Below are 12,360 nucleotides of genomic sequence, written 5' to 3' on the forward strand. Positions count from 1 at the left end.
CACGGAATTTCGAGGAGGAACTCAAATTATATGTGTTTAAAAGGAGTGGATTAAGCAGTACTGAAGAATTTTTTACCAAAATGGCGGAGAAGTTGTGGATTGACATACCTCAAGTACAGATAAGTGTCAACTTGGATTATGAGCGTAACAACTGGCCTCCTACCGGGCCTCCAGACATAGTTATACCTCTGAGTTCAATCGAACCAGCTAAGTGGTGAGCACTTCCGCAAATAACACTTCTGTGTTCATCAATCGATCATAAATACATATATTTTGACTGTGAAAGTTAGCGAGTTATGGAGGTCGCAGTCCCCACATTATGCAATGACGAACAAGATGCGCCGACAAGATGGACTATGGCATACAACGAAAGCAGTAGCCCCTTTACCTATTTCACAAGTTCCTATAATCAAAGGGTTAGCTTTCCTTCTCCATGGCTTCCTGAAAATATTAGACTTTGGCCCTCTTGATCTAAAACATATCATGGGTGTCGGTACAAGGTTGGTATACTTTTACACTGCTTTCAACTTGCCTGGTGATGGCATGTAAACTCTAACTCTCTCTATATAACGATGATCGTTGTTGGGGCAATGGGCAGTCAGGTAAAGGTCCAAGCATGTGTGCTTTATATACTTCGTATGTAATAATATGTGATTTTTAAGATTTGGTGTAATATTTTGGTAGGAAGGAACAAAACCAAGTGTTACTACACCAATGATATGCGGTGTGTCTCTATATGCCAACTAACTTCGTTGGTAAAGTGTTGGATTGGTACCCAAAATAATATATTGAATTTCTATGTACACGCTATTAATTAAACTAGGTGTGCAGTGTGCCAATATATTATGTATAATTTGTGGTAGTTTCAATATTATTGTCCCTATACAACATCGATGATTGCGAGCTTGAACTTCAATTTTACAATGCCAAGTTAATCTTTCCTATCCAGAGTTGTATTATACAGTTGAAAAACAATTCTTATATGGGGAATATAAGAATTGTTTTTGAGGGACTTGACTACTTGAGCTTAAGATCATTGCCCATTTGCCCATGTAATTCCAGATTTCCTGTTACAATTCTACTTCTGCTAAACATAATTTCCTTTCAACTTAGCCTTTCTGGTATTGCATCATTGGTTATAATTTGCCTAATATTTTTAGTTCTTGGTTAGCTTTCCTTAACATCATCTCCAAATCGACCCAATACTGTTTAAATATGGTTCAAGTTGGTCAGGTCAGGAACAATAGAGTTCCTTAAAAGACTATACATAGAACTGGCAAAAACTAATACAACACGACACGAACCAAACACGAAAAAAACAGGTTAGGGTCAATGGTTTTCAACACGTTTAATTAAATGGGTCAACACGACACGACACGTTTAATTAAAAAGGTTGGATTAGTGTTGAGATTCTCAACACGAAATTAACATGACCCAACCCGCTTAATATAAAAACCCAATAATTTATGGAATTATTGATAAATATTGGGGTGAGCAAAGACTCAGGGTATCCAGTACCGGACCCGAAACCGGTTAGGACCCGCCGGATCCGGACCCGGAACTGGTCTCACCGGTTCCGGGACCGGATCCAAAATGTCGGACCCGGTTGTAACCGGTTCCGAAACCGGGTCCTGAATTTTCGGACCCGATACCCACTGGGTACCCGGTTCGGTTATAAATTTTAAGTTTTTTTAAGACCCAATACCCGTTAGACATTAGTCCATTACCCATATGAAATAAGGCCCAAAGTGCAATTTTATGTTTCAGTTTTCACGGATCTTCATCTTCACTCTTTATTCTTTAGCTCTTCAGTCTTCACTACACTTCACTTTATTTAGGGTTTTTTTTTCAATCATTGCCGGCCTCCACCTTCAGTCCTTCACCATTCATCAGCAATTCAGAGAGTATCTCGGTCTCGTTCTCTTCTCTATTTCGTTCTCAAGCATTTCTTAATCTTATTTTTCACCACATCACCATTCGTGAGAAGATTTAGAATACTGGAAATCTGAAGCAAAAGAAGATCCATCTTGAAGAAGAAAATCCATCTTGAAGATGAGAGGAAATTCTAGAATGGCACTGAAGCAGAAGCTTCATCGCTGGTTAATTCATCTTCTTCTTCACCGCCTCGCCATTGTTCCTTAATTAGGTTCAGAAAATTCAATTTCAAAAACCGGGTACCCGGTTTTGGAAGCGGTTCCCAGCGGTTCCGGTTTCGGATCTCAAATGGTGGGACCCGGTTGTTACCAGTTCCGGGTCCGGTTCCAAAATCTTTGACCCGATAGTAACCGGTTCCGGGACCGGGTCCTTAGTTTTTAACCGGGTACCCGATTTTGCTCAGCCCTAGATATATATATTGACAAGACCAATATTTTTCAATTCAACACAACAAGACACGAACCGAACACGAAAAAAGCGGATTAATGTTAAGGGTTTTCGACACGATTAATTAATTGGGTCAACACGATACGACACGTTTATTAAATGGGTCGGGTTAGTATTGACCTTCCCCAACCCGTTTAATTTCCGACACAAAAACAAACACGATGCGACACGACACGGTTGTCAGGTCTAACTATACATCATTTTCTAGGACCAAGTCATGTATGATCCTAGCCACCAGCACGGACAAACGATTAGCTTCCTGGGAAGCTTCTGTTGTGGAAAAACGACAACCAATGTGTATCCTAGCATTTATATCGGGCCGTTCAGGCCTTTGGGATCGTATCTTATATTGCAGAAGAATATCATACTCAAGTCTGAGGGAGCAACAGAGGGGGTAGGCACTAGGCAGTTTAATTTACATCATTTGCCTAGCAGATTCTCGTTTTTAACCCTGAACACAGCATAAACTGCATATCTAATATTCACGAATGCATTATCACATGGGCAGTAAAACAAGAGATTCTCGACTTTAACCCTGAACTCAGCAGAAACTGCATATCTAATATTCACGAATGCATTATCACATGGGCAGTATAACAAGAGATCCTCGACTTTAACCCTGAATTCACCACAAACTTGCATATAGAGAATACTTGAGTGCATCAATACATCATCCGTAGAGGATGCAAGTTACAGTTAGTATTGTAAATTGACTATGACATGCATATCTTCATGCACTATTTCGCACATTGTTAGTAGAAACTTTCTTCAACAGAAGCCCACCTAACTTAAAACGGATGAAAACAAATAGAACCACATTTTTGTCCAGTCATTCCCAAAGAAAGCATGCACCCTACAGCCCTGCAGATCAATTAAAAGTAACATTAGCAGCAAGAAATCTATAATCTTTTTAGTAATGTAATAAATTTTTCAAAATCTGCAAAACAAGGGAAAAAAACAGGGCACATATGTTACTTCTCATAGGTAAAGATAACTGCACGTAAACTCCAAATCTAAGTAACTTTTGAACATATGTTACTTCTCAATGAGGCATGTGATTTTGATTGATAAAGAAAAATTACGTAGAAAGATAGATGTCAAGTATTCGAGAGAAGCTGACTATGTAATGCTTTTAGAAAAAAAAAAAAAAAAAAAAAAAAAAAAAAAAACAATTCTTCACACAATCCATTATCATATATTTACAGGACCCCTTTCCCCTTAACTTATTTTCTGCCTTATGTCTAGAGCTTCCCAGCTGATTTAATGTGCAAATCCAATCATACACTCTTACTGCGGGTTAATCATACATTCATGCTCTCATTGCTCAGTGGATCCTGAAATGCCAATAAAAAGACCTAGACAAATTACAGATGCCAAAGTGATATCCTGGGTGCCTGCAGCTAGTTCCCCATAATTCTTGTGATAATGACTGATAATTCATTCTATTAGTGATAGTAAAAGATTACTGTCTATCTGAACTTTAACTGCCCAAATTACACTGGCACTGTTTCATTTAATTAGTGCACAAAATCACTTTATTAGTATAAAGCTATATCCAGGAATAACTATCCTAGCACCTAACAAAGGTCACTGATCTGGTGATTAGTCTGATTAATCCCAACGCTGTATAATTAATGTTTTAGCTGTCTCAGCGTGCTTTATCTTCTATTATCGGTCTTGGAATAGTAAGACCAAAGTGTCTTAGACAACAACTCTCCTTTATCAGGCTGCAAATTTCACAATCCTGTCCTTTGGGAATTCTTCAATCTACCATGTATTACATCTCTTGACTGGTTATGTGAGAAATGGCAACATTTACACAAGGTTGGAGACATAATACTAGAATGTTGAGGATGCAAAAAGAGGAAAATGTGCCGGTTAGTACCTTCCAAAAGTGCCTCTTTTGGGGGGTATCTAATAAAACAATAATTGGTAGGGTTTTACATTATTTGGCAATGTCATGGCACTCTAGTACCAAAAATTAGAGCTCCTAGGAAACATTCTGGCTTTGACTCCCCTACCCTTTTTCCTTCGTTTCTATTGTTTCTTCTCCTTCCCTCCTAATTTCTTCCTTCCATAAGCCTTCTTTATTTATTTTCAACAGCTTTCTTCTCCTAGAGAAGTTCTATCATGGTCATGACTCGTGAGTTTGGCTTTATTTAAATTCATATGGATCAGACATTGCTAAATCCCAAATGCATTAGCCTACCTTTGACGTAACTCAAAACCCTTTGGCTCAGGCTTCAAGACACAGTGATCAATATTTGGAAAAGGTTATACAGGCAAAGATAGGACAAGCAACTGATTAAGATCACCAGGCCGGTTTCTCAAAACTAGTTTCACACCCACCACATAAAGAATTTCGAACTCATCAACTGCTGCAGCAAATGTCAATGGAATTCAGGCAGTGGTTGAAATGGGGGTAAAAAGAGCAATTGACTCAGTTTGGCCACAGGACAACACAAAGCAATTTCTTTGCAATTCTGATTGTTCTCCACGAGAACTTTCAGCCCATCTCCGGACATTACCATGTGAATAAGTAATGTCGCGTTAGAGTTCCGGGTGTTAACATGGAATAACTAATCCTAAGGCTAGACTGTAGGGTTTGAACCCAAGAAACGAACAATCTGTCATCATTTCCCATCATCCTCACCATCCATTAGTAAGTTGTAACAAATTCAAATCTTAATGTTTTTTTATTCTAAGGCCACCGGCCTGACAGTAACAACCAACAGTCTGATAACTGCACACCCACTTGTGTTGTCTTTGATGGTGTGGGTGTCAATTAGCTTAGTCTATCAAATCCCGCACACCATTACCATCATGTTTGGAACAACCGTTTTAATGAGCTACAATATTGACAAGTACGTCAATCTGTAAAGCCAAAAATGGCAAAAGGGGAAGCAAATTTGTGGAAATTACTGAAAATTATCATTTATCAAAGTTCAACTAATTTAATTTGACTATACTAATAATACATTACAAAAATTCACCCAAAAATCTAACACAAAATGTATAAACTTCAAATAATAACAAATTAGATATTTAGATCCAATAAATCAATGTCAAAGCACAGTAAATTCAAAAATTAAAAGGTAAGCTAACACCATAATCATAATTAAATTCCAAATCATGGGCAATTTCATATTCATTCTAAAGATTCAAATTTCAAAATAAACAAACATAAATCAACATATTCAATTAAATTAGGGTAATATCATACCTGAATCCAAAAATGAGCATCAAAAAAATCAAGCAGAAACAAGCTTAGCATGCTGCAAAAAGGCAGCAGAACAAAGAACAGATGCAATGAAGCCGAAAATACCAAGACCAATCATCAATGAAATACCAGCCAACGCCATATCCAATATTGATTGAATACTCAATAAACCCATCAACATTTTATCTCAATCTCTTTTTTTTTTTCTCAGGGATTTTCAACAGAAGAAGATCAAATTAGAAGAAAGGTGACGTTTTTGAAGGGGGAGAATTTATGAAAAGCGGATAAAATACACCGCTTTGTATATTAGCAATTGAAATTCGACACCGCAATGTTTGAAATTCGACACTTGTGTTAAGAGCATCTACATTGGTTAAAAATAAAAGTGGGGACCTTCTCATATTAGTACTAGCTCCCCATCCATCACTTTCATTCCTCACTTTAGTTTGGGGAGGTTAATAATATTGGAACCTCTCAAAAGTAAAGTGGTCCCATTTTACACTATAAATTATTTTGTTAATATTAGCGGGGTATGAAAGGTAGGAGGGAAAAAAGGTGGTGGGATATAGAAAAATAGGAGAGAGAAAGTAAATGGAGAGGTTAATGAATGTATGTATGTAATTAAGAAATGGAAGGGGCATATGATAAAGTTAGTGGAAAGTGATGTGGACTAATAAGGTAAGGAGAGAGAAATTATAAGAAGCTGAATGAATGTGGATGGTCTAAGGCCCTGTTTGGCAAATCTAGTAGTAGCAGGTAGCTTTTAGCGGTCGAATAACGGTAACTGTTAAGGTAGCGATTAGCTGTCAATTAGTAGTTGGTAGGGGTTAGCTGTCAAAGTAACAGTGGATAGTATGGGTGTTTGGCAAAAGTAGCGCTTGCATTACTAAAATATATTAATAATAATATAAATTGTTTAAAAAAAAAAAAAAGTAACCAAAAATTAACAAATGCTACCCGCTACTCTTAAAAGCTACTATTTTTAACTTTTGAGCAAAGTTACCTAAACGCTACCTCTACCGCTACTCGCTACTCACTACTCACACCGCTACCTTGCCAAACACTCTTATTCTTTTTTTTTAATAGTGTTTTGACTGATCAAAACGTTAATCGCTCCCTCAAACGCTACCACCAAACAGGGCCTTAGCAATTTGTTTTGAAGCAATATCTTTGTTTTTCTTTAATCTTGGCGTATGCCGAAATTTCTCATCTCATGCCAACCTGATGATAGTGAGATGGGAAGGGTAATTAGTTAGTTGTCTACAAAGCCCCAAACAAATGATGTGTCCCATAATCTCCCATTAGGCCATTAGTCCAATTGGGGTTTTAGTTTTACGCATCGGTGTTGTTAGACCCCGGATGTATCTACATTTTTAGGTACATTCGAGCCTAAGCTACGGCGTTCTAGAATTAAAATAGAAAAGAATAAAAATTATGTCGCTTTTACTTGTTATTGTCTTTCAATTTGGAGCTATCTTAACATTCAAAAATAATACCAAGTAAATCACTAGAATTTTTTCAAGATAATATACTACTCGTGTATAGGTTTATGTAGTGCAAAATACATATACTCCATGGCTAGAGATGGCAGTGGATTTGAACCCGATCCAGATCTGTGGATCCATATCCCTTTTTCACGGATATGGGTCTTTAAATTTGGACTCGATAGATCCGGGTTCTGTTGAAAAAAACGGATTTGGATCTGGGTCTAACACCCAAACTCGAACCTGGATCCGTTTACCCGTTTTATAATTATCCTAAAAAAAAGCTAAAATTGTATGTTTCTTTATTAAATATGTTGATGATGTTAGTAGTGATGAAGATTAGTCAATCACATTAGTTTAGAGCATAAATTATAAAGTATTTTTAAAATTTATGAAAAATTAGACATTTGACTATTCAAACAAGTGGGTTATAGATAACTACTCCCTCTGTCCTTTTATTTTTGCCCCATTGTCATTTTTTGGGTCAAATTTTAAAAACTTTGACCATAAATTACCGTTAGTCATGAGTGGTCTTGTTAGATTCGTCTCATTGTATATTTTATTAATATCACGTTTTAATAATTTTTAGATTTATGAAAATAAAGATATAGAGGTTTTAAGACGCATCTTAGGAACCGTGCGCAGTTAAATAGGGCAAAAAAAATAGGGACAAAGGGAAAATGAGCAAAATCTTTAACAATTAATGAGAATGGATGAATTTTTCCCTTTTAAAGTCAAAGAAATGGCTTAAAATACCTTTTATCATTCATTTTCCTAAATGATCAATAAGATTAAGAGGGCGAGTGTATCTAATATTCGATATCATAATATCTTAAAAATCTAATGTACTAGTAAATCGTCTCAAATCATCAAAACACACACTCACTAACATTAAACACCACTTGATAACTTACAATTTGAACACTTTTAATACACCCGAGTATAGAATAAACATATTCCGCCCAATCTTTAAAAGCCCAATAATACACCCGAGTATAGAATAAACATATTCCACCCAATATTTAAAAGTCCAATAATATACCCGAGTATAGAATAAACATACTCTGCGTTACAAATTTTTGCCTAGACTCTAGGGTAGCCAGCTTCTCCTACACCCCCATGCTACTACGTCGTTTTATATTGAACCATTCTGCCATTTTTTTTTCTTCATCTTTTTTATTTTTGTTAACTTTCTATTCAAGCAACTATATAATGATTTTCTTAACCTAATTTCCATTTTATTTATCTCATATTTTACTTATTTCATTTTCTCTCTCCTGCATTTTTTATTTTTCCCCCAATTTTTCTCTCTCTTCTTCCATGGAAATTTCTAGCTCAATTGCGTTTGATCGTGATAGTGATTCTAGCTTAATTGCTTTTGATCGTGATTGTGATTCTATTTTTTCTGCTGGAGTTGGTTTAGTCGACTCGTTTTCGAAACAATGTGAGTAATTTTTTCCTCAATCATTCGATTTTGATTATGCTCTGTTTTTCGCGTGTAATAGTTCGATTTTGATTTTTGATTTCATAGTTTTTCTAATTGTATGAACTATAGTTTATATAATGCTCAATTATAATTTTTGATTTTATTGTTTAGCTAATTATTATTGCTTATTGTATGGATTAAAATCAAAATTATGGTCGATTATAATATTTGATTTCATTTTTATTTATGATTATTTTAATTTATAGTTTGTGATGTATTGTTGTGATTTTATTGTTTTTCTTTGTAATGTTGTTATTCGATTGATGTTTTTTCCAGTTTTCTGCATTTTAATGATTGTCTATAGTTTTATAAAATTTGGCATTCAATTAATGCTCATGTATGTTATATTATATGTACATTTACGTTAACATAGGTGTAATTACTGTAATTTACATTTATTTATGTAATCATAAATGTTCATTTATATGTTTTATTATCATTTTGATATATGTCCATTTATGTAATGATAAATGTTCATTAACAGTTTACATGTGGTTATTGTACATTATTGCTATTATTTGTGTTCATTTATTACATTTTAATATTGCAGTGGAAAAAAAGAATGCTATTTTATTTGAGGAAGCAGCTAGTTCTGAATTTTATGGGAAACAATTTCCTTCTGAAGATGTGGCTTATGAAATGTTTGATGAATATGCATTTAGAAAGGGCTTTGGAATTAGAATTGGAAAAAGTAAGAGGCGAAGAGATGATTCATTCTCTATGAAAAGATTTGTTTGTACAAATGAGGGTTTTAAAGATGATAAGTGCAGGAATAATAGGCTGTATGAGAGACTTAACATAAGGACTGGTTGCTTAGCTTTTGTGCAGTTTAGTATTGACCGTTCAGGTGTATATACATGTACAAGACATGAGATGGTTCATAATCATGAAATGATTCTTGTTGACAAGAGACATTTAATAAGGTCTCAAAGGGATATTTCTAAGGAACATATTAATTTCATTTCTACACTTAGATTGAGTGGAGTTAAAGTTTCTGATTCTTTGAGAGCTTTGAAGAAGGAGGTTGGAGGGTCTCCTAACCTTTGTTTTACAGCTCCTGATGCTTATAATGCTATTTCTGTTGAAAAGACAGCTAAACTTGGGGGAGGTGACAGCAATCAACTAATCAAATTTTTTGCTAAGAGACAAATTGATGAAGCAGATTTCTATTATGATTTTGAACAAGATGAAAATGGTGCATTGGTTAATTTCTTTTGGAGAGATGGAAGGATGATGAGAGATTATCATTACTTTGGTGATTTGTTAGTTTTTGATACTACTTATAGAACTAACAAATATGGTATGATTTGTGATCCATTTGTGGGTATGAATCATCATGCAAATAATGTGATGTTTGGCATGGGATTTATACTTAATGAAAGAACAGAATCATTTGAGTGGTTATTTGATACTTTTCTAACTTCTATGGGAAGGAGAAGTCCTATTACTATTATGACTGATCAAGCTCAAGCAATTGCAGCTGGGATAAGAAATATTTTCCCCAAAGGTGTTCATCATAGATTATGTGTGTGGCATATTGAACAAAATTCTAAGAAACACATTGGGGCGTTGAGAGCTTTGGATGGTTTCACTGATTTATTTGGTTATTTACTGAAGTATTGTGAAACTCCACCAGAATTTGAGCATTATTGGAAAAGGTACTTCTGCTTTATACTTGTTTAGCTTCTTAAATAATTTTTATAGAAATGAACATTTAGTTTTTTATAAATGTTTATTTATAATGATCATAACTGTTATGCTTAATGATCATGTTTCATTTACAGAATGTTGTTGAAATATGACTGTGCAAATGTTGATTGGTTGAATGATTTGTATAAAATCAAAGAGATGTGGTGTCCAGCTTTTTCAAAGAAATTTTGGTCAGGAGGTGTGCTTTCATCTCAACGTAGTGAGACAACTAACAAATCAGTTTCTCAAAGGCTTAACAAGACACAAGGTCTATGTGATTTCTATCAAGTGTTTCTCGATGTGGTTCAAGAGTATAGAAGCAAAGAAAAAGGGAGAGATTATAATACAATCAGAGGTAATCGTCATTTGGCTTTTGCATACATTGGGATTCTTGTTCATGCTAGATCATTGTATACTATTCAAGCTTATGTGCTTTTTGAGGAAGAGTTCATTAAGGGTACTGCTTGTGATCATAAGGATGCTGGTGTGAATTTTCCTGAATATTATTATCATTTGTGGAGACCTGGGAAAGATATGATCAAGCACGAGGTTGTTTTTAATAAAGAAACACATGCAATATGTTGTACATGCATGTTGTTTAGTGAAATGGGTTTGATTTGTTGTCATGCTCTTCGAATTTATCATATGAATTGTGTTCATAAGATTCCAGATGACTATATATGTAAGAGGTGGACTAAGGCTGCTATGTGTAGTCATGGCCTTGATGAACCTACAATGAAAACCAATGTAGTATCTACAAGTGTTTGGAGGACACAAACAATAAGGAAATTTGTTAAGTTGGTAACAAGTTGTCAACACTCTTTGAATGCTAGAGCAGAGGTTGAATGTTATTTCAATCTTTTAAAAGAAAAGATTGAGAGTGTTACTGGTACTATTGATTTTAATGAACCGGTTGAAGGTATTGAAATTGTTGATCATGAAGTTAAGAATCCGGCAAAATCAAGACCTATTGGAGAGAGGAATTATAGGCCTAAGAGTAATTTAGAGAAGGCTTATAACAAAGCCAGGGGTCAGTGGTTGAAGAAAAAGTCAGTATACACTCCTTATAAAAGATCTAAAGGTCAAGCAGTAGTTCAGGTAATAATGCACATTTATGTTTTTGTTATTGATCATTTATGTTCAAGAATTGAACATTTTTGTTTTGCCTTAGGAATTGGACGAGAATGGGTGTCCTATATCTTATGCTAATTCTTTGGCTGATCCTAATGAGTTAATTGTGATTGAAGATCCAAGTGCTCAGGTAAAAACTTATTTTCTTTTTTTTTTATCTGTTTTTATCAAATTCTTTAGAATATTAAACATTTTTACTTTTAATTTTTTTTTCAAGGTTTGTAATAAAAAGACTGCCATTGTAGAAGATATCCCTTTCAGATGATAGTGTTTCAAATGACTTTGAACAGGTATTATGTAAATGATTATGTATGTAATTGTAGTTGTTCATTTTAGTAGTTTAAGTTGTGATTATAATGTTTTTATAATTTTCATTTTATTATAGGAATATGGATATAGCTCTATGCAATCAAACGTTACTGTTGATCCAGACATATCTTCTATTGTTAAGGTGAAATATTACTCATCTACCTTTTAATTTTGTATAAGGTCATTATGAATTTTGAATTTTATCATTAATTATTTTAATTTTGATCATTAGGGTAAAACAGCTGCAATTGCTCATGATGTTGATAATTTTCCAACAAGTTCTCAATTGCCACCAAAGAAACCAAGAAATGTACAATTTCCCACAGTTGTGCATGCTCAAATCAATGCTCAAGCTCCTTCTAAAGTTTCTAGCATTGTTCAAAATCCTCCAAACTCCAAGAAATGTTCAAGTTCATTCTAGTGTTCCGAAGAAAGTTCAAGCTCCTTCTAATGTTCCAAGAAGTCCTCAAGGCTGTTTTCGGAATGTTCAAGTTGATGCTAGTATTTCAAGAAATGTGCATGATGTTCCTAATGTTCCAAGAAGTACTCAAGGAAATTCAAGGAATGTGCAAGTTTCTCCTAGTGTTTCAAGGAATGTTCTACTTTCTCCTAGTGTTTCAATGAATGTTCAAGGATCTCCTACTGTTTCAAGAAGTACT

At 34.7% G+C, this 12,360-nt stretch overlaps 1 protein-coding gene across 1 annotated transcript; it reads left to right on the forward strand.

Annotated features, from left to right (window-relative positions):
* Nucleotides 1–8,406: 8,406 nt before the first annotated feature.
* On the forward strand, nt 8,407–12,180 carry LOC110685688 (protein FAR1-RELATED SEQUENCE 5-like). Its single transcript, XM_021862215.1, has 6 exons — nt 8,407–8,530; nt 9,123–10,230; nt 10,357–11,359; nt 11,433–11,522; nt 11,778–11,843; nt 11,934–12,180. Exons 1-6 carry the CDS (start codon nt 8,407–8,409, stop codon nt 12,120–12,122), a joined length of 2,580 nt encoding a protein of 859 aa, XP_021717907.1. The 3' UTR covers nt 12,123–12,180.
* Nucleotides 12,181–12,360: the final 180 nt, after the last annotated feature.

The sequence above is a fragment of the Chenopodium quinoa genome, unplaced genomic scaffold, assembly GCF_001683475.1.
Source record: "Chenopodium quinoa cultivar QQ74 unplaced genomic scaffold, ASM168347v1, whole genome shotgun sequence".
In the NCBI taxonomy this organism is placed as follows: Eukaryota; Viridiplantae; Streptophyta; class Magnoliopsida; order Caryophyllales; family Amaranthaceae; genus Chenopodium; species Chenopodium quinoa.

What these genes read in the sequence shown, in the direction of transcription:
- LOC110685688 (XM_021862215.1), top strand. Translation starts at nt 8,407, where the DNA reads ATGGAAATTTCTAGCTCAATTGCGTTTGATCGTGATAGTGATTCTAGC. An exon ending in CGACTCGTTTTCGAAACAAT is followed by an intron (nt 8,531 to 9,122) that starts GTGAGTAATTTT and finishes TTAATATTGCAG; the next exon opens with TGGAAAAAAAGAATGCTATT. An exon ending in TTGAAGATCCAAGTGCTCAG is followed by an intron (nt 11,523 to 11,777) that starts GTAAAAACTTAT and finishes ATTTTATTATAG; the next exon opens with GAATATGGATATAGCTCTAT.